Genomic DNA, 23,016 nt, shown 5'->3' with positions numbered 1-23,016 from the left:
CTCATACACTATTAGCAGAAGTGCGACTTTGAACAAGAGTGCTGAGAGTTGGGTGAGTGAGGAAATCTTAACCTCTTCCTAAAATTCGAACTTTGTTTATATTTAACATTCAATATCTAACTGAAATTTACTGTTTAAATTCTAAATTGCATCCAGGCTTAAACAGGGATGTACAAGCTCTCTATTGGAGAGCAGTTGAAGTTAGTTAACTTAAGAAACTGGCTTAAACTTGTTTTTCTGTACCTGGGACTGAGCTAGTGTGATGAAATGCGATAATTACCTCACTTTTAATTTGGCGGTCGGAGCTTAGAGAAATGACTGCACCTGTGCAGTTCAGGTTCTTTTTTTCTACGTATTTTGGGCCTTCAGCACATGTGCCAGCCGGGAAGTGGCCGCACATGCGCAGTTAGTGTTTTTCTGTTCTTCAGGCCAGGAACCGGCCCTGCACAGAAGAAAAGGAAGCAAAGGAGTGAAGCGGCATAAAACCGCAGATCAGGTGACCTGAACCGGAGGACCATTAAAAGGAAGATGTCCCAGGAAGCGGGACACAGTGAGGGAGACAGGGAGAAGGTCCTAAATCAAGAAGAAGGTCCCAAACCAAGGAGTGAGAAAGAAAGAGGTCCCAGAAGGAAGTCCCAGGCAGGGATAAAGACGGAGATCAGAAAGACATCCCAGAAAACAGTCCCAGGTCAGGGACAAGGACAGAAATCAGAAATAGATCTTGTTAAGTAAAGTTGAGAGAAAGGAACAGAGAAATAGGCTCAGAGTTAAAGAGGGATCTACGAGGAGCAGCCTTGAAATGAAGCGGCCTCGAGAGAAGCCCAGAAGATCCGAGGAGGCAGCCCTAGGTTGGGGACTCCTTACTGCGGGTTTTTAGAGCAGTGATGTTCTGCTTCGCATGGCCGAAGATCTGAAATTGTGCTTGGAAGGTGAGGTTTGAGTGCACTCCAAGATCCAGGGGAAAGGAATCTCGGAAGGTGAAATTGAAACCCAGGAGGTGGATCCTGGTTGAAGCCGTCCGAGCGGGAGTGATGTTTGGAGAGAATTCCAAGGTGAGTTCTTCGGATGTGGAGATTGAAATCCCTTGTGAAAAAGAGTTTCAGTAAGACTACCATCCCCGGGAATGAGGGTGTCTTGCCTGACACCCACCTCCTCCACAAGGACTGCAAGGCACTCATCCGAAAAACGGGGGGGCCAAGTGCCCACCTGATCTGCCCTCCTGCCTGATGTCTCCAGCCACTGTTGAGGCCATTGCTCCAGTCTCCAGACCACAGAATGATTCTCCCTTGGCAGCCTTTAGGGAGCTGCCGCTGCCGATTTTAAACCTCCTGGCGGGTTTGACCGGTGCAGGCACAATGGGCCGAATGGCCTCCTTCTGTGCTGTAAATGTCTGAGTCACAATTGGACCCAGCGTTGGACAGGCCCCCGCCCCTTCCCGACCACTGGGAAGACACGTTTCATGCTGGGCAAGCCTTAATTGTGGGCCGATAGTGGTCGTGGGCCTGTTTCCAGACTGCTGCTGGGCAATGGCGCGCACCCACCAAGGGAAAAATTCAGGCTCAGGGTTCGGGACATCTGCTCTATGCTGGCAAGGAATTTGGAGTGGGTGGGAGGAGAATCCAGTCTTTGTGGTCCATCTAGGTAGCAATGCCTGTTACATTGGAACAGTCTACACCTTAACTGTGTTGGGACCAGTGCTCTAGTGAGCCGCATAACTACGGTTGTAGAGAGGATTTTAAACTAAATAGTGAGGGCAAGGGATCAAATCTAGGATGATGTGGCAAATCAAAGAGTACAGAGAAGGCAAGAGAGAAAGGTACTAATATGAAAGGATAAGGAAAGAAGTGCTGCATAGTCAGTATGAGGAGCTAGGCACTAAATCAAGAAGCAGAACCTCAAAGGTAACAATCTCCGGATTATTATCTGAGCCACCTGCAAATTGACATAGGGCAAATAAAATTAGAGAAATGAATGTGTGGCACAAAGACTGGTGTGGTAAAACTGGGTTCTGGTTTGTGGGTCACTGGCACCATTATTGGGAAAAGTAGCAGCTGTACCACTGGGACAGGCTACACCTGAGCTGTGCTGGGACCAGTGTTCCAGCAAACCACATAACTAGCGATGTAAAGAGGAATTTAAACTAAATAGTGTGGGCAAGAGATCAAATCTCAGAAGATGTGGTAAATCAAAGAGTACAGACAAGGCAAGAGAGAAAGGTACTAGTATGGGAAATGATAAACATACCATGACAGGAAGGGATAGAGGGTACAAATCTAAGAGTAAATCTGCAGATAATGTTAGAGGTTACAAAAATATTATGAGGAAAAAACTAAAGACTCTGTATCTGAATGCATGTAGCATTCAAAACAAAACAGATGAACTGAGAGCACAAATAGAAATAAGTAAATAAAATAGCTATCACAGAGGCATGGATGCAGGATGACATAGATTGGGACTGAATATTGAGGAAGGACAGGAAGCTAAGAAAAGGTGGAGGGGTGGCTTCTTTTAATTAATGATGGTATTAACACATTAGAGAGGAATGACCTAAGTTCAGGAAACCAGGATGTGGAAGCGGTTTGGGTAGAGATGAGAAATGATAAAGGCAAGAAGTCACTTGTGGGAGTGGTGTACAGGCCCCCTAACAGTAGCCATATGGTAGGATGGAGTGTAAAGGAAGAAATAATGGGAGCTTGTCAGAAAGGCACAGCAATAATCATGGGGGTTTTTAATCTACATATAGACTGGAAAAATCAGATGGGCAAAGGTAGCCTAGATGAGGAGTTCATGGAAGGCTTTTGGGATAGTTTCTTAGAACAGCGCATTCTGAAGACAACCAGAGATCAGGCTATACTAGATCTGGTACTGTGCAATGGGATAGGATCAATTAATTAATGACCTCATAGTGAAGGCATCCCATATAGCAGCGATCATAATATGATTGAATTTTACATTCAGTTTGAGGGACAGAAGAGTGAGTCCCAGACTAGTATTTTAAACTTAAATATAGCCAATTATAAGGGCATGAAAGCAGAACTAGCTAAAGTGAACTGGCAAATGAGGTTAGAGGATAGGTCAATAGAGATGCAATAGCAGATATTTAAAGGGATATTTCAGGATACACAAAATAGATACATTCCAACGAGAGCCATGGTTAACTAAAAAGTTAAAGATAGTATCAAAACTTAAAGAAAAAGCACATAATTGCACAAGGATGGGTGGCAGGTCAGAAGATTGGACAGAATATAAAAACAGCAAAGAACAGTAAAGATTAATAAGAGGCAAAAACTATGGTAGCTAAAAATATAAAAACAGATAGTAAGAGTTTCTATAGATATTTAAAAAAGAAGAATCAACAAAGTGAGCATTGGTATTGTAGAAAGCGAGTCTGGGAATTAATAATGGCAAATAAGGAGATGACAGATGAGTTGAACAGGTATTTTACATTGGTCTTCACTATGGAGAATACATGTAACATTCCAGAAATAGCTATAAATCAGGAAATGGAAGAAAATTATAATCACCAGAGAAGTGATACTGAGCAATTTGTTGGATCTGCAGGCTGACAAGTCCCCAGGGACTTCATCCTGGGGTCTCAAAAGAAGTGGCTAGTGAGATAGTTGAGGGGTTGGTTTTAATTTTCCAAAATTCCCTAGATTCGGGGAATGTTCCATTAGATTGGAAAATAGTAAATGTAACCCCTTTATTCAATAAGGGAGGAAGATAGAAGGCAGGAAACTACAGGCCAGTTGGCTTAACATTCGTCATAGGGAAAATGTTAGAAGCTGTTATTAAAGACGTTATAGGAGGGAACTTGGATAAATTCAAGGTAATCAGGCAGAGTCAACATGGTTTTGTGAGACGAAAATCATGTTTAACCAACTTATTGGAGTTCTTTGAAGAAGTAACATGTGTTGTAGGTAAAATGGAACCAGTGCATGAACTGTTATTAGATTTCCAGAAGGCATGTGATAAAGTGCCACATCAAGGGTTATTGCAGAAAGTAAAAGCTCATGATACAGGTGGTAACATATTTGCAAGGATAGAAAGTTGGCTAGCTAACAGGAAACAGAGAGTAGGCATAAATGAGTCATTTTCTGGTTGGCAAGATGTAACGAGTAGTGTGCCACAGGAATCAATGCAGAAATCAATTTATATAAATGATTTGGATGAAGAGACCGAAGGTAACGTTTGGTTGCTAAATTTGCTGATGATACAAAGAAAGATAGGAGGGTAAATTGTGAAGAGGGCATAAGGAGGCTACAAAGGAATATAGGTAGGTTAAGTGAGTGGGCAAAGATCTATCAAATTGGGTATAATGTGAGAAAATGTGAAATTGTCCATTTTGGCAGGAAGAATAAAAAAGAAGCATATTATCTAAATGGTGAGAGATTGCAGAGCTCTGAAATGCAGAGGGGTCAGGGTGATCCTAGTACATGAATCACAAAAGGGTAGTATGTAGGTATAGCAATTAATTAGAAAAGCTAATAGAATGTTATCATTTATTGTGAGGGGACTTGAATACAAAAATAGAGAGGTTACGCTTCGGTTATACAGGGCATTGGTGAGACCACATCTGGGGTATTCTGTACAGTAATGGTCTCTTATTTAAGAAAGGATATAAATGTGTTGGAAGCAGTTCAGAGAAGGTTTACTAGACTAATACCTAGAATGTCTTATGAGGAAAGGTTGGACAGTCTAGGCTTCTATCCGCTGGAGTTTAGAAAAGTAAGAGGCGACTTGATTGAAACATATAAGATCCTGAGGAGCCTTGACAAGGTGGATGTGGAAAGGATGTTTCCTCATGTGGGAGAATCTAGAATTAGGAGTCACTATTTAAAAATAAGGGGTTGTCCATTTAAGACAGAGCTGAGTAGAATTTGTTTCTCTCAGAGGGCCCTGAGTCTTTGGAACTCTCTTCCTCAAAAGGAGGTGGAAGCAGAGTCTTTGAATGTTTTTAAGACAGAGCAAGATAGATTCTTGATAAGTATGGGGTGAAAGGTTATCAGGGGTAGGTAGGAATGTGGAGTTGAGGTTACAATCAGACCAACGATGATCTTATTGAATGGGGGAGCAGGTTCAAGGAGCCAAGTGGCCTACTCCTACTCCTAATTCATATGTTCGTATGTAGAAGGGACATCTGCACGGAATGTCTCGCGCACTCTTTAACATCCTCACCATCTCAAGTATCATCCTGCTCAAACAACATCATCTGCCCTTACTGGGGAGGCACAGCACACACAGTAGCCAGGCATGCTTCCCAACTTCTCTCCCCTTCGTCCTCATCACATTTTATTCCATCTGTCTTCATGCAAGCAAAGCTGTCCCACAGCAAGACAGAGCCATCCCAAGGCTGGTGGGGGAACCCCCTATATCCAGGTGCTGACTCCCTACGAGGAGGAAGCAGCCAAGTTGGCAGGGGAGGACAGGGATTGCTCCTGTGGCGAAGGCACCCCCCAGCAACCCAGTATGTATGAACCCTCCATTAGTCGGACACATCATGACCTTCACAGTGAATTAAATGTAATGTTGGATTCTGCCTACTCAGGAACTAATTCTATCTTCTCTCTCTTCCGGTACCAGAAGGAGTTGGCTGAGAAACACCTCCAGCCAACCCCTCAGCCACCAGCCCACCTTGGAAGATGATGCCCAGGACCCATTAGATGTAGAGCTGTCACTGCATTCACCTCCACCCTCCACACACCTCAGTGTGTCTTAGATCTAGATTGGGCTTGAGTTCACTATCTGGAGAACCTCTCATGGACACGTCTCTCCAGCAGTCGGAGGTAGTGACAGCCCAGGTCTCTGGCACTCGGAGAACTGCTGGAGAACAGGGCCCTGCTGAGTCCAAGTCAGATGATGAGCCTCTGTATTTGGCCATTGCACACATGCTGGAGATGCAAAGACAAGCAGGGGAACATGAGGCAGAGTTGTCAAGGCTAGTTGTCAAATCACCAGACTAGAACAAAGGATGGAGGAATCCGTCCTCATTTTCTCTGATGTCACGGCTCCAGCATGTGAATGCCTCGAAGTTGCCATAGGAAGGGTGATGGCCACCTTAGAGGCCATGGTCCAGCATTCTGTCAAATTTGTGCTCGGACCTGCACTCCATCTTTCTAGGCGGGATCTAGGCAACAGGGGAATGGGGCACCTTGACCTCCCTCCAGATGCCCCTTCTCCTCAAGGAGTCAGAAAGGGGTCCTCAGGCACTCAAAGGGAGGAGGGGCATCAGCCAGACACCCCGGGGCCAATGACCCAGGATACTCCAAAGGTGTCTAGCCTTTCCCAATCCCCTCTTCCTGTGAACACATCAGCTCCAACTGCTAAGGCCAAGGAAGGTGCATTTGCCCCATAGCAGGAGACCCAAAGCAGCCGGGGCTTTCCAGCCCCAGGCTTGCAGAAGACACCCGCTGAAGTCATCTCATGCAACAGGGCTTGGCAGTCAGCAGACTGCCTCCACCTCTGCTGCAGATGTTGGGGCTGTATCCAAGCGTAGCGGGAGAGTGCATAAAGTTAAGAAATTATGAAACTGGTGGCACAGGTGCTCATTCACTGTATATATAATGCACCTTCGTAAATAAAATTCCACTTTATGGGGTATGACCCAACGTCTCAAGATATAAATGCCTCTTGCATTTATGTGTCATCTGATTTCCAGGGTAACCTAAGCTCCCACTCCTCAATTGTCTGTCTTTGTGTCCTTCAGATTCATGTTATGATTAGCAAAGTCACATTAGTCACTTATCCCTTGTGTCATCCAAGAGAGATGTGTCAAGCCAGAGCCTGAAAGCGTATGTAGATAGAGAAATGCTCATTTAAGCTTTGCAGCATATGATTAAATTATGTGCGCTCCTGTGTCTTAGAGGGTGACATCGAATGTTGTGGCATCAGCACTGAGCTGTGTTCCTTGCGAGTGTGAAAGTACTTGACCTGGATGCCTTATGATCACTGCAACCAAGTCCAATTCTCAATGGCCGCTGAAAGTGTTGCATGCCGGCAGCAAAGACTGCACAATGTGCAGTTGACTCAGGTTGCGCGCGGTGTGCTGCCTCTTACATTGCACAGGCACCACATTTAGCATTGGGTGCTGACCTTAGGCTATCTAAGGAGCAAGTAAAAGCATAGTCCAAAAATGAGGCAATAACATCACTTTAATTCTTGTTGCAAATTGAACGAATGTTATTTCTGTTTAAAATTAGGACCAAAGGGCTATCCAGGTCCCCAAGGAAATCAAGGAGACCAGGGAACCTCAGGAACACCAGGAACAGACATCCAAGGTTTTATCTTTGCACGACATAGTCAAACCGTAGAGATACCTTTGTGCCCAGGCAACACTAAACAGCTATACGTTGGTTACTCTCTCCTCTATGTGCAAGGAAACAAACGTGCATATGGACAAGATTTAGGTATGTTAATCAGTCCTGAACAAATTTATGTTTAATTTTTAAATGTGTTTAAAAGATGATTGTGGCAGATCAGTTTTAATGGAATCCAGGGCCCCAAGGAAATTAATACCTGATGTCACATCCAAGTAAAAGCATGAGAAAGAAACAAAATATTTGTGTTGCTATGAAATATTTTTATTTGCATATAATGCTGATGTTTATTTCTCCTGTATAATCAGGGGAGAGACAAATCTCTCAACTCTGGGATCCAGGCTGGGATTTTGTCAACAGTGTGCCATTCCTGATATTGTAACCGGAACTGTGCGCCCCTTGTGCACCATCTCTCTTCCCATTTTCAACACAATTACAATTAAAATTCTAAGTGCTGGCTTAGTTAGAGAGCTAAATGTACTGGCATGCCTCATGTTTGGCATGCATTGATGGTTGCGGGGGGGTTAGGGACATTTCCTTTATTGCGGAAGAAACAACGTGCTTGATTTTTTGTTCAGTCTTTACTGAATGTCCATGTTAGTGTCCAGCGTGGTACTCACCATTGTGTGGGACATGGCTGAACTTGCAGGCTCAGCTGGCCCTCCCTTCCATGCATTTTAAAGGAGATTGTCCAAGATCACTCTTAGCGGGGATAATTGAAATATTGTAGGTGAACTCAAAGCCTTGTAAGGACTCTGCCAGCCAACACCCTGAGATGAACTCACATTTGGACAGTACTGACATTGCCCTTTAGGCCCCTCATTTTCTTACCTTTTACCTCTTTACCATTTTCTTACCACCCCTGACCCCACCCTCTGTCCTTCCCCCAGATCCCTCTTCCACACTTCCATCTCCACGACCCCACTCCACAACTCCCCTCACCACTGATTCACCCTTGCTGATCCGAAGCCTCCGTGCAACTGTCATTCTTCTGCTCCCTTCCATTGTGCCATGGGGTTCAACAAGGAAAACTGCTGCTCTTACACACAACTGCACAAAGCCCATTGATGCACGCCATCTTTAAATGATCGTGAATCAGGTGCCACAAGATTCTTGTGCGCCACTGACTTTATCCTGAAGGTAGGACATGATTTAAAAAAAGCTTTACGCTAATGAGTATTCATGGCATGCGGAAGAATTACACGTACAAACCTGCCTCAGGCCAGTGTAATGGCTTGACACACTGCAAACACACCGCTGACTTTATCATTGCAACCTGCCGTCGGGAAATTTTCCATCCCGCCTAGTTAAGTCACCTCGCTTCCCACTCTTGTGGGGGTTCAGTAAAATCCCCCCAAGCCATGGACTTTGGAATTCAGTGTTACATTTGACAGTAGTGCCACAATCCAAGTCAGTTTAGAGAAAGCTCGTCGTCCCGCTTGGCATTTGGGAGCAGTGCTTAACCAGTATGGTGCACAGTACAACATGTTGTATGAATCCAATCCAGCTGAACTACAGATATTTCAGTTTTATGTTTCTTTGTATAATCTACTTCTTATTTTAATGTGGTTTTCAGGAACTGCTGGAAGTTGCTTGCCAAGATTCAGTGTCATGCCGTTTTTGTTCTGTGATGTTAATGATGTCTGTAGCTATGCATCAAGAAATGACTATTCTTATTGGCTGTCGACTTCAAGACAAATGCCTATGGATATGGCTCCAATTAGTGGACAAGAACTGATGCCATTTATAAGCAGGTAGTGCCTTCAATAAACAGTTAGGGTACACCTCTCCAGAAATTGAAAGATGAAGTACAGCTCGGGCTTAGCAAGTTACCCAGCGAAGAGTTGATGACTATGGATAAGGAAAGTCCCACATTCAATCACTGCATGCTCTGAGTTAGCAGATCGAGGCATCAATATGACTAGTGATGTCCTGCAAAGATCAGGCCTCAACTATTTACCATATGTATTAACAACTTAGATGATGGAATAGAAAGCCACATATCCAAATTTGCCAATGGTACAATGAGAGGTGGCACTGTAGAAACATAAAATGAGATATTGATAGATTAAGTGAATGGGCAAAACTGTGGTAAATAGATTTCAATGTAGGCAAATGTGAGGCCATCCACTTTGGGACCTAAAATGGATAGAACTGTGTAATTTCTAAACAATGAAAAACTAGAAGTAGTGGAATTTCAAAGAGACTTGGGGGTCCAAGTACATAGATCACTAAAATGTCATGAACAGGTATAGAAAATAATTGAAAATTTGAATGGCATGCTAAACTTTATATCTAGGGGAATAGAATACAATGGGGTAGAAGTTCTGTTTCAGTTATACAAAGCCCTGGTTGGACCACACCTGGAGTACTGTGAGCTGTTTAAAAATAATGGGTCTCCCATTTACGACAAGGATGGGGAGAATGTTTTTCTCTCAGAGTCATTAGTCCATGGAAATCTCTTCCCCAGAGAACAGTGGAGGCACGGTCATTGAATATTTTTAAGGCTGAGTTAGATAGATTCTTCATTGACAAGGGAGTCAAAGGTTATAGGGGGTAGACCGGAAAGTAGAAGTGAGTCCACAATCAAATCAGCCATGATCTTATCAAATGGTGGACCAGGCTCAAAGGGGCCAAATGGCCTACTCCTGCTCCTAATTCTTATGTCCATATAAGCAGTTCTGGATGCCACACCTTAGGAAGGACATATTTGCCTTGGAGGAGTGCAGTGTAAGTTTATCAGAAGGCAGGCGGTGACTGGTGGGATACCGCAGGGGTCAATCCTTGGGCCCCAGCTATTCACAATACATATTAATGATTTGGATGAGGGAACCAAATGTGATATTTCCAAATTTGCTGATGACATGAAACTTGGTGGGAATGTGAGTGGTGAGGAGGATGTTAAGAGGCTTCAACGTGATTTAGACAAGTTGAGTGAATGGGCAAATACATAGCAGATGCAGTATAACCTGGATAAGTGTAAAGTTATCCACTTCAGTAGGAAAACAGAATTGCAGAGTATTATTTAAATGGTGATAGATTGGGAAATGTTGATGTAAAAAGGGACCTGGGTGTCCTTGTACACCAGTCTCTGAAAGCAAGAATGTAGGTGCAGCAAGCAAGTTAAGAAGGCAGATGATATGTTGGCCTTCATTGCAAGAGGACTTGAATACAGGAGCAAGGATATCTTACTGCAGCTGTATAAGGCCTTGATGAGACCACACCTGGAGTATTGTGTGCAGTTTTGCTCTCTTTACCTAAGAAGGAATATATTTGCTATAGAGGGAGTGCAGTGAAAGTTCACCAAACTCATTCCTGGGATGGCAGGATTGTCGTATGAGGAGATGTTGGGCTGACTAGGCCTGTATTCACTGGAGTTCAGAAGAGTGAGAGGGGATCTCATTGAAACGTATAAAATTCTGGCAGGGCTGTACATACTGGATGCAGGGATGATGTTTCCTCTGGCTGGGGGGTGGGGTCTAGAACAAGGGGTCACAGACTCAGGATACGGGATAGGCCATTTAGGACTGGGATGAGGAGAAACTTCTTCACTGAGGGTGGTGTACTTGTGGAATTCTCTATCACAGAAGGCTTTGGAGGTCAAGTCACTGGATATAATTAAGAAGGAAATAGATAGATTTCTAGATTCTAAAGGCAGAAAGAGATATGGGGAGAGAGCGGGAGTATGGCATTGAGATAGAGGACCAGTCTTGATCATATTGAATGGTGGAATAGGCTGGAAGGGCTGAATGAACTACTCCTGCTCCTATTTTCTATGTTTCTAATGATACCTGGACTCCAAGAGTTAGACTATGAGGAGAGTTTACACCAACCAGGGTTGTATTCCTTGGAATTTAGAAGATTAAGTTTGATCGAAGTTCTCATGATATTAAGCAGGACAAATAGGATAGATAAAAACAAACTATTTCCGCTGATTGGGTCAGCTCAGACCATTTAGGGCCATTGCCTAAAAATTAGAGCCAGGCCTTTCAGGAGTGAAATTAGGGAACACTTTTATACATAAAGGGTGGTAAAAGTTTGGAACTCTCTTCCATAAATGACAATCATTGCTCGAGCAATTGTAAATTTTCAATCTGAGATTGATAGATTTTTGTTATTCGAAAGTATTAAGGGACATGGGGTCAAGGTGGGTGTATGGAATTAGGATGCAGATCAGCCATAAATGGAATGGTGGAACAGGTCTAGGTGCTAAATGGTCCACTCATGTTCCTCTGTTCTGAGGGCAACATGAGGGTTCTACAATTGGGCTTTGTTTCCCAGGTTGGGGAGGGGAAATTAGTCAGTATTTCCACTCCTAATCACTACCCAGTAACCCCTACTGGAAATTCAAATGTCCGAATGTAGATTGAAGAAAGGATTAGTCTCAGTTCCATTTACCAACAATGTCTTCCACCTTGATAACCACAAAATTAAACATTCACAAAGAGAGGACTTTTTTTTCCTTAGGAAAAGGTAATTGTTGCCTGATTTAATATATTTACACTTTTTTTATAGTACAGTCCACTGATAATTTAGTCATTTTTCACACTAAGAAACTAACTTGTCCATTAATTTCAATTATGTAAACACAAGAATTCAGTGCTAAATAAATTACCTTAGTCCGATAATATGAGTTAAATGACTTTGAATTAAGAGTAGGCCATATTATGCGAACAGTAAATGTGTCTTGTTATCTAGATGTATCGTTTGTGAAAGTCCTGCAATGGTCCTAACTGTTCATAGTCAAACAGTTCAGATTCCATCATGCCCGAGGGGCTGGACGTCCTTGTGGATTGGCTATTCCTTTGTAATGGTATGTATATGAACAATAACAGTTTGTACTTATACAGTGCCTTTAGTAGTAAGGCATCCCAAGGCACTTCAAAGAGATGTTATAATATATAAATTTGTCACTGAGTCACATTTGTCTTGTCTGTGCCTTTTTACATCACTATGGTCACCCTACTGTCAGTAAGTCAGATAGAGCAATGTGGCAATTCCTGTGCTTGTCAATTTTGTACTTTTTTTATCCTTTACTGAAAGCCTGAAATATTTCAGTCTTCTGTCTGACTGAGAAGAGACGTCACTGTCTCACTTTGTGGTCAATGGGCTAGGAGAGGTTGGAGGTAGATATCTTCCTTCTCACCACATTGCCATATTGGAGATGGCCACGAGGTGATGCAGGACAGCAGCTTAGTAATGACTCTATCTTCCATTTTCCAGTTTACTGAAACAACTACTTCCTCTACTGTTTCCTATTCTGAAACTACTCTCTCTGATCTGTACTTCTGTGATTCTTTTTTTAAATGAATGATATTCTTTCCCCCAACCCCACCCCCCACCTCCAGCACAGAAGCTCAGGTGCAGAGGGATCAGGTCAAGCATTGGCTTCACCCGGCTCATGTTTAGAAGAATTTCGTGTTGCGCCCTTCATTGAATGCCATGGGAAGGGAACATGCAACTATTATGTAAATACCTACAGTTTTTGGCTGGCGACGTTGGATCCCTCACGGATGTTCAGGTATAAAACCAGTACCTCAGAAAGATTTATGGTGATTGTTATGTGTTAAATAGAATGTATTCTCTGCTCCTTGCATTTGTAACATCATAAATCGAAACATGGGTTTATCACTTCTGTAGGTGAATGGAGATTCTTTGTGGGCCAGACTATTATCCGAACAAGTGATAATGTGCTGGATACAGTAGTTGGCTGATGCCTAGTGAAAGTCTATAAACTAATTTTTCAGCCTAATATTTTTTGACGTACTTTATTTGTTTCAAGTTAAGGATATTGTAATATTTTCTAGTACCTATAGAAATTTATGCTGAACAGTTTTGAAGAATCAATGGAAATGGAATTCATCTTGAGCAGTAACGGAAGATATTTGATTGCAAATTGGCTGCATTGTTTTACACCTCATCCAATATTCATTCTCATTGGAAAAGAAACTCGGGGGAATATAAAACAGGCTGCCAATTCGCTATCAACCCTTCTCAAAATGTATTTGTTCATGGGATGTGGGCATCACTGGCAAAGTCAGCATTGATTGCCTATCCCTAATTGATCTTGAGAAGGTGGCGAGGAAATGCCTTCTTGTACTGCTGTGGTCCATGCAGGCACATAGTGCTCTAAGGAAGTTCCAGAATTTTCACCCAGCAACAGTGAAGGAATGGCAATATAGTTCCAAGTCAAGATGGTGTGTGGTTTGAAGGGGAACTTGCAAGTGGTGGTGTTCCCATGCGCCTGCTGCCTTTGTCCTTCTAGGTGGTAGAGATCATTAGCATCTTGTAAATGGTACACAGAGCAGCCACGCTGCACTGGTGATGAAGAAAATGAATGTTTAAGGTGGTTCATGGGATGCTGATCAAGTGGGATGCTTTGTCCTGAGTGTTGTTGGAGCTGCACTCATCAAGTAAGTGGAGAGTATTCCATCACAATCCCGATCTGTGCCTTGTAGGTCGTGGACAGGCTTTGGGGAGTCAGAATTGAGTCACTCGTCGAAGAATACTCAGCCTCTGACCTGCTCTTGCAGCTATTTATGTGGCAGACCCAGTTAATCTTTTGGTCAGTGGTATCCCCCAGGATGCTGATAGTGGATTCAGCGATGGTAATGCCCTTGAAAGTCAAGGGTAGATGGTCAGATTCTCTCTTGTTGGTAATGGTCGTTGCCTGGCACTTGTGTGGCACGAATGTTCCTTGTCACTTATCAGCCCAAGCCTGAATATTTTCCAGGTCTTGCAGCAAGCTGGCATAGACTATTCCTATTATCTTAGGAATCGTAAATTGAACACTATGCAATCATCAGTGAACTTCCCAATTTTGACCTTATGATGGAGGGAAGTTCATTGCTGAGGCAGCTGAAAATGGTTCTGCACAACTGCCCAAAACAAAGTTCACCCTGTTACTTGGCATATTTTGGGTATAAAATGGTAATATTTACAGTTCTAACCATGCAAAGAAAAGCTGGGTTTTCACAATGATTTCCAAACATTTCCATATAAGGGACCTCTTGAAAATATTGAAACACTTGATGACTGTCATTGACAATCATCCAAGGACTCCCCGTGCTAACTTCTAACAGTGTACAAAGTACACAGTCCTATCATTCCAGAAAATGTTATTATTTTATTTTTGTACAGCAAAGAAATAATATACTAAGTAAGTAGAAAATATATAGATTATAGAAATCTAATGGCACTGCTTATGAATGCTTGTCTCCAAAGTCTGGTGACTTTGGAATCTCCTCAGTTTGAAAACATATATTTCAGTATAAAGAGAGAAGAAATATTTTTACAAGCAAGAAAATGCATTAGGGCTGAAACTCAACTTCAGAGTGTCCAGGGAAAAGGGGGAGGCAACGAGGGAATGAGAGGATGCAGCAACATTGGATGGAGGGAAGACCCTTTCTTGCTGGGTCTAGGGCTCCTGTGGCTGGCTGGAGGAGGGGGGCTTTATGGGCAAGGATGGTTAGAGAGAGCATGTCCTAGAGGGTGGGGTCAGTGCTGTCGATAGTGGGGTCCTGGGGGTTGAACTGAGGATACTGAGCGTGGGACGGGACAGTCACAGTCAGAGGGGTGAATGGGATGCTGTAGGGTGGCAGCTGCAGGGTGATAATCTCGTGGATTAAGGTTTAGCTGGGGTGGGGGGGTTCATGGAGGTGGACTACATAGGTGGCTCAGAGAGTAGGAGGGGTCAGGGTGGGCATGGAGACAGTAATGGATGTCAGTTCTAAAGAGAGGAAAGGCATGTGGAGGTGATTGGTAATAGGTTCCAGAGTAACAGAGGGAGGTTCAAAGGTGACAGAGGGGAAAGGAATGGTGATATTGGGTGGGTCAAGGGTGATGGGCCGAAGTTGGTGGGAGACGGGAGGGTAGAGGGTAGGTGAGCGAGTTTGAAAGGTGACGTGCACCATTTTATTAATCTGACCCGGAGAACACAATTAGTCGATGAGTGCAATCCCTCGAAGTGGGTGGAGCTCAAGGTCAGCACAATTGGCCGACCAAAGGGACATCCTAAAAATGAGGCAAAAGGATGATAACCATGTTCAGTGGTGTTCTCCTCTTTAAGATGATGCCCACACGGCAACAGGTTTGTTCCCAACTCATGGGTCTCGTAACCCTGAGATCCCAGCAAGGTTTGGAGCTGTCGTTCATTCTGTGCCATTTGCTATCTGCTGCTGTCTGACTGAGAAGGCGATAGGTCTCCTAAAGATGAGGTTCAGAAGTTTGGACAGCTCAGACCGGACTCTCCGATACTCACCACAGAGAGTGTCCTGGATCATCATTAACTGCTGCGCCCTCCACAACCTAGCGCTACAAAGGGAGGAAGATTTGGATGAGGGAGTCTCCTCCGACAATGGGGACAGTGAAAGGGATTGAGCTGACAAGGGCCAGATATCGCTGAACCACATGCAGAGGCCATGGCAGGTCTATAATGTGGCAGACAGGCCCATGCCAATCTGATAGCTAACAGATTCCAGGCAGAGTAAGATGCCAACCCATTTCCTTAACTTTCTAGTTTTCTGTCCTCTGTTGGTTGGAAGGCCCCAGCTCCTTTTTGGTTAGAGACATTATACTTTTCTCTAACAATCCTTGATTTATGGTAGCTAAATTATATTGCAGTAGTTACTGTCTGCCCTGCTAGAGATTTGATTCTTTGCATCCACCAAACTATGCTAATATGCAGAGCCCTGGCAGTATATGTGCGCATTAGAACCTGCACAGCACTCCAATCTCCTATGGCCGCGGACACCTGTAAGTGGAATTTTGACTTTACCCACTTCCTCTCAAAGTCCATGTACATGGCAACTCGGAAGCAATATCCAATCTAACCTCAACAGGAATGCACTTATGTCACCCTCACACCTGCTCCCAATGAGGCAGAAGCAGATAGATAAGCCCACAGGAAGGAGCAGCATGAGAACACCATTTGGCCCCTCAAGGTCACTCCCCCATGCAGATTGATAAGGGAAGATAGTGTTCCTGACCACAATCGTCTCTCACACATCATTAACCTTGCATCCCTTGACATCTATATCATGCTGAGAAGTCTTGAGGTTACTTTGGAGTCCACTCACTGAGACTGCCTCACTTGCACAATGGGTTGTTGAGTAGCAACCACTGCAGACACTCCAATCGTAAAGGCCCCTCCAAGTCTCAGTCCTAGATGGCCTTAGCTTTAGTGCAAGACCACTATCTATCATTGTGGACAACCCAGCCAAGGTAAGCTTCTTTCCTGCATGGACCCTGCAGGGGCTAGCCAAAGCTGCTGATACTTCACATGGATAGCCTCACAGTCCTTGACACAGTCCAGCACACAGGGCCCTTTCTACTCTCTCTCTCTTCATTCACTAAAACCCTGGTCCTTCAATGATGTCCAAAGCACTTTGGTTGCAAACCCTATATGTGAGGTCTACTAACACCCTTGATAAGGAGACGAGCAGGCCACACAAATCTCCATGTGAGCTCTGACAAAGGATTCAGGCAAGTGCACACATGCCTCTAAAATCCCACACTCTTGCAGTCAAGGCCAATGTGCCCATTGCATCCTTACTTGCTGCCTTCAGCTGCATGTTAGCTCAAAATTACATATCACCAAGGAAGGACATTAACGATTGAACCGTGCCCACCACAGCTTCCTCCAGATATGTAGGGCAGCCTCTGGTTTTCTACTGTGTTCCTTGCCACTCACACAGCAGGTTTAACTCCCCTCGACTACTAGTGGCATCCACCCACATCTCACATCAGGGCAATAGCAGGAGACCTCGATGAACACATCTTCAGGACCATAACTTCCGACCAGCATCGGAAAGTGATGGCCTGCAGAAATTAGAAGAAATAAATACACACTTTCTGGTCTTGAAAATTGCGTTGCCACTTCTGTTCGCCAAAGCTGCTTGGGGCCTGCATCGGAAGAATCCTCGCAGGCCCCAGCGAAGTGTAGATCCAGCGCATTCAAGGAAGCCACGCCCATTTTTTTACAGCACTTGCTGCCGTAAAGCAGGTAAGTTTAAGGAACCAGGGAAATTGACAGGCCAGGGGAAGGTCTTAGGTAAGTAAATAGGATCGGGGGTTTGGGGGTGTCTGGAGGTCAGGGGGTCTGAGGTCTGGCGGAGGCTCCGAGGTCGTTGGCGAGGGGGTCCGAGGCCTGAGGGGTGTGGTGCGTCTGAGGTCTGGGGTGGGTCTAAGTCTGAGGTCGGAGTGGGGATGGGGAGAGTTCTAAGTCTGTGGTCAGTGGAGGGGGTCCTGGTCTGCGGTGGTGGCGGGGTGGGGAGGTCTGAGTCCAAAGGTCGGCCGGGGGCGGGGGGGGGCGGTGTTCCAAGTCCGAGATCGAGGGCCGGGCTCCAGGGTCGGTGGGGGAGTCCAAGTCCGAGGTTGGGGGGGGGGGGTGGGGGAGTCCGAGTTCAAGGGGGGGTCAGAGTCTGAATCCAAGGTCAGTGGGGCTGAGGTCCAAGATCGGGGGGCATGGGTCCAAGAACGGGTCGGGGGGATCCAAGCCTGAGGTGGGGGCGGAGCAGCAGGGTCCGGGGTCCCAGATCGGGTGGGGGGTCCGAAGGTCAGGTGCTGGGCACCGGGCGGTCAGAGGATCCGAGATCAGTGCAGATGTCCAGAAGTCGTGGGTCGTCCAGAGGTCAGTTGGGGGGATCCAGAGGTCGGAAGGGTCTGGAGGTGGGGTGGGGGTGTTTCATAGCTCGGGAGAGGGGGTGGGGCAGCCTGTCCAGAGGTCGGGTGGTGGGGGGGGGGGGCGCAATCAGAAGTTGGGGTTCCAACCAAGGCCTGAGCGGGGATTCCGAGGTGGGGGGTGGATGAGGGGAGGGGAGGGGTGAAATCCGAGGTCAGGTAGGGGGGATCTGATGTCAGGGATGGGGGGCTGAGGTCAGTGTGGGGTGGGGGAGGTGGGTGTGTCGAAGTTCGGGTGGGGGAATCCTGTTGAGGGGGTACGGGGATTGTGGGGGAGTCCCACGGGGTCGGTCTGGGTCTTTACAATAGTTACCCAGAAGTTAGAAGAAGTTTTAATTCTTCTAATTTTTTCTGGGTAACTATTGGTATAACCCAGCGGAACCATCGAAATTTGTAATTCAAAACGCACTTTTGGATGGTTCCCAGCGCAGCATAATTACCCAGAGGAAGTTAGCACTTCTGGGCAATTGCCTGGGAACTTGCCAGAGGGATTCCCCATCACATGTTTGGGGTACCTCCAAATCCGACGCTGGGGAGCGCAGAAGTTACAGGCCTCAGAGCTCAGAACAATGGATTGCCTGATGCATGGCCAGACAGTACACCCACAGCTGGCGGCCAGTGCTTAACCATGCACATGTGGGATTATTGAGTAATCATTATGTTGACAACAAGGGAGAACTGAATTGATGGGAGTTCATAACCAGACAGGATCCCACATTCCAAACCTTTAAATGCCCACAAAGCAACCAGCAGCAAGATAGAATCCAAGAGATTTCTAAACAGTGCAAATGAACTTTTATGTACAAATGCCAAACTATATACAATGATTGTACACCCATGCCACCTGTGTGACTTCACAGTCTGCTAAAGTCTCCTCTTGAGGCGGAGGGGGCAGCCTCCTTGGCCTGACCTGCTGGAGGCAATGAGGTCACTGGCAGAGGGGAAGTCGAATGGCAGGGAACCATTGGAGTGTCATGGGACGATATCCCCAGGGTGCCTAGCTGGCGGTCCTCCTCCCTGTGTGTGCCTGACGACACCTCCTTGAGAAGAGGCACCTTGAGGGAGGCCCCAGCCCCTCTCGCTTAGCCACTGCTGCACTACACCATGGCTAGAGCGATGATAGAACAATAGTTCTGAGCACACATTCAGCAGAAACTGTGTGTTCTGCTGGACCTGGGTCTCCAAGGCAGCCATCGCCCATGGAGGTAGCCATGTGCTCGCATGCCGGAGCCATGATGTCAGACAGAAAGTGGATACACTCCTTCAGCCTTCGGTCCAATCTGCGCACGGCCTCTGGCATCTCTGCCTGTGTGCATTTCCAACAGGTCTCTTAGACCCAATCCAGAGGCTCATCATATGTGTGGGGCTCAGCAGGGGCATGGTCTCCAGCAGTCCTCCAAGGGTCAGAGGCATTGATAATCACTGCCACCACCAGCTGTGAACTTGTGTCAGTGATGGGCTCACCAGATTATGACCCTGAGCCTACTCTAGAACTTGGGCCTACCGAGGTGCCTGTATCTGCGCTAGTGGAGGGTGCAGGTGAACTACGTAACGTTGCATCCTCTGAGAATTCTGAGATATCCTCCTTAGAGGTGGGTTTGGGGCTGAGACTGTGGCTGGTCCAGGCCTCACTCCGCTTCTTGCTCGTACCTGGAATGGAGAAAATAAATATTTAGTGATTGACTGATAGGCTCCTTATTTAAAGCGATGTGTTACTCTGTTCAGACTGGAGGTATCCTCACTGGTTCCCTGGGGAAGTCCTATTTCGCCCTCAGCACAGGCACATTCCTGCTCCTTCCTGGCTAGCTCTGCGGCCATCTCCTCGAAAGAGGTTCTCCGTTATGGTGAAAAATCCATGAAACGACTGAAAATTCTAAGTCCTGCTCCTGAACTTAGCATTTTCCATCTTCACAGGGATGGGACTGGAGTTGGGCCAGGGTTTGTGCATGCGCAATACATGGAGGCAGTTGGCCATTTAAATCACCAGCTGCCTCAACTGAAGTGGGATTTTGGAAGAACAGGAGTGTGGAATTCAGAGTTTGCAGGTTAGAACAGGTAAGAAGAGGTCTGAACATGGTGAATAACCAGGTAAGGTAAGGTATCTCTTTGGATAGGGTCCCATTACACCATTGAAAGATGTAAAACACCCTTTGGGATTGTTAAAAGTGAACATGATTGTTGACTTTTTACGCACAAAATCATTGGAACTGTCAAGCTGTCAAAGAGCTGTCCAGCTGTCAAGGAACTGTTCAGCTGTCAAGGAACTGTTCAACTGTCAATGAACTGTCCAGCTGTCAAGGAACTGCCCATCTGTCAATGAACTGCCAAGGAGCTGTGAATACGAACATACAAACATATGAATTAAGAGCAGGAGTAGGCCAATCAGCCCTCCAAGCCTGCTACACCATTCAATAAGATCACGGCCAATCTGATTTTAACCTCAGCTGCACATTTCTGCCTACCCCCAATAACCTTTTATCCTCTCACTTATCAAGAATCTATCTACCTCTGCCTTAAAAATATTCACCTCCACCACCTTTTGAGAAAGAGAGTTCAAAAGACTCAAGACCATCAAGGAACTGTCCAGCTGTCAAGGGAATGTTAAGGAGCTGTCCAGCAGTCAAGGACTGTCCCGCTGTCAAGGAAACTTGAATGAGTTATCCAGCTGTCAAACCTATCCAGGAAGTGTCAAAGCTATCACTATACAGGAAATGTCAAAGCTGTCAAAGAACTGTCTAAGGATACTAGGTGAGTTAGAATGGAGGGGGTAAGGGCAAAGGGTGGCGGGGTGGGGGGGCGGGGGCATGTTCCTTGACAGCTGGACAGCTCATTACAGTTCTGGTCTCCTTATTTAAGGCAGGATGTAAATGTGTTGGAGGTGGTTCAAAGGAGGTTTACTAGATTGATACCTGGAATGAGAGTGTGTTGCCTTATGAAGAAAGGTTGGGCAGACTGCGCTTGATTCCACTGGAGTTTAGAAGAGTGAGGAATGACTTGATTGAAGTATATAAGTTCCTAATCGGTCTCAAAAAAGTGGACATGAAAGAATATCTTGTGGGTGAGTCTAGAACTGGGACAGATCAGCCATGATCTTATTAAATGGCAGAACAGGCATGAAGGTCCAAATGGTCTACATCTGCTCCTGATTCTTAGATTCATATGTAGTTCCTTGACAGCTGAACAGCTCTTTATCAGTTCCTTGACAGTTGATCATTCCCTAGGTATAGAGGTTATGGGACAATGGGGTGGATAGAGGGCCACTAAGTTAGCATAGGGGTATGGGCACCATGGGGAGTGGGTGGGACATGGGTTGGCATAGGGGGTATGGGGGCCTTGGGGTTGGGTGGAGGAGTATGGATTGGTATGCATGAGAAAGACGAGTGTGCAGGGGGGTGGTGATGGCTGGAAGAATGTTTTTGTTTTACTATTTTATTTAAACACAATGCCGGGGACAGAGGCAGACCTTGCACCCAGCCCGCCTCGGCACCAGGCAGTCTGCACATTCATTCCAGAGTCATCCTCCCCTACTCCTATTTCACCCCACCCACCCCCCTCCATACACCTGACTGAAAATCAAACCTTGCAGGTGAACATTTTTAAAGGTCGGGTTCACTGAGCTGATCCGGGGCTGAAAATCTGGGCTTTGGATCGCCTGATGCCCTCATGATTGTCAGTTTGCAGTGAGTAGACAGTGCATTTACATTGGCAGAGTACAGCAGATCATTCATCCTCTTCCTGCACTGCTGAGTATTTCTGCTTTGGACCCATGGGTGCTAACCTCCACTGTGACCTCCACCCATGTTGTCATGATAAGGCGAGAGGGCCTCCTGCAGCCAGCCTGGGAAAACAGTACCTCCCACTTTTCCTGAACAGCCTGGGGCAGAGTCTCCAGGAGGATTTCATTCAACCGTGGGGCCCCACGGTATTTTCAACTCTACCTTTTAAATATGGCACCTGGACCTTTGATCCCAATAAATAACGGTGGGGACAGAGACTCCCTGTCTTCCCCTGCCACGAGATTCGCCATGCACTGCACAGATGCATAAGTCATGAACTGAACAGCACAAAACCGCGCATGTTCAGCTGTCCCACCCTCCAGTGGAAAACACTCTGGCCAGGATTTTACGGCCCCGCAGTGTGCCTCCCCCCGGTGGATGCGGCAAGCCATTTAAATCTCCATTCAGTTCAGTGTGACTGTAATATCCCGTCGGCCGGGATGGGCTGTAAAATCCTGGACTCTGACTTGCACTCCCACCACCGAACTTAGACTCCAGAACGGAAGAATCCACCCCTCACTTCAGACTCTTTCTACTACAAGCAGTGTATATGGTGCTTTCCTTCAAAGGCTTGCAAACACTAAATCATTGTCTCCATTAACCCAGAAGCTCTAGTTGAAGTCATGGTTCGCCCATTTATGAACTGAGCATAATTACAGTACTAATGAGAGGAGCCTACAGAAATTCTTTATATTTATATTACAGGAAACCGAGACCACAAACACTAAAGGCAGGAGAATTGCGATCCATAATCAGCCGCTGTCAAGTCTGCACAAAATAAATGTGGACTCAAAAGGATATAATGGTGCTGTTCCTAATCATGTTTTAAAATGTATTAATATGGCGATGAAGATGATCAAACATTATTTTATGGTGCTGATGAGACTCTAGCAAACACAACCAGTAAACCTGCCACTTTGCTACTGTTGGTAACATTTACAAACACACTCACGTCAACAAAGTAATTAGTAGTCAGTAAAGTAATGGTGCTGTTACCAAGCTTGGCAAAACCTCTGCCACTTTTTTTTCCTAATGATAAATATTGTAAGCATCTTACAGAACAGATGCGGACTCCACTGATCTTCAGACCATAATAAAACCAGTGTAGGACTTTGATAGAGCATCACACCCTTATCATTTTCAGGCATCTGATGATTCTAACAAATCTTTGGCCTAATTTGTGAGACTACATGATAACTTTGAGCCATGAGTACATTACACAGATAGTGTTTATTTAATAATGT

General features: G+C 45.5%; 1 protein-coding gene across 1 annotated transcript in view; it reads left to right on the top strand.

Moving 5' to 3' along the window:
* LOC121287139 (collagen alpha-5(IV) chain-like) overlaps positions 1-22,717 on the top strand; it is a 104,911-nt gene extending 82,194 nt beyond the window's left edge. Inside the window, exons 28-32 of the mRNA XM_041204713.1 lie at positions 7,200-7,406; positions 8,893-9,070; positions 12,015-12,129; positions 12,665-12,837; positions 22,478-22,717. Coding sequence (XP_041060647.1) covers positions 7,200-7,406; positions 8,893-9,070; positions 12,015-12,129; positions 12,665-12,837; positions 22,478-22,553 — 749 coding nt within the window. The 3' untranslated portion in view covers positions 22,554-22,717. The remainder of the gene's footprint in view (positions 1-7,199; positions 7,407-8,892; positions 9,071-12,014; positions 12,130-12,664; positions 12,838-22,477) is intronic.
* Positions 22,718-23,016: the final 299 nt, after the last annotated feature.

Source organism: Carcharodon carcharias, chromosome 2 (genome assembly GCF_017639515.1).
Source record: "Carcharodon carcharias isolate sCarCar2 chromosome 2, sCarCar2.pri, whole genome shotgun sequence".
Lineage (NCBI taxonomy): Eukaryota > Metazoa > Chordata > Chondrichthyes > Lamniformes > Lamnidae > Carcharodon > Carcharodon carcharias.
This window is presented reverse-complemented; position numbering and strand designations above follow the sequence as displayed.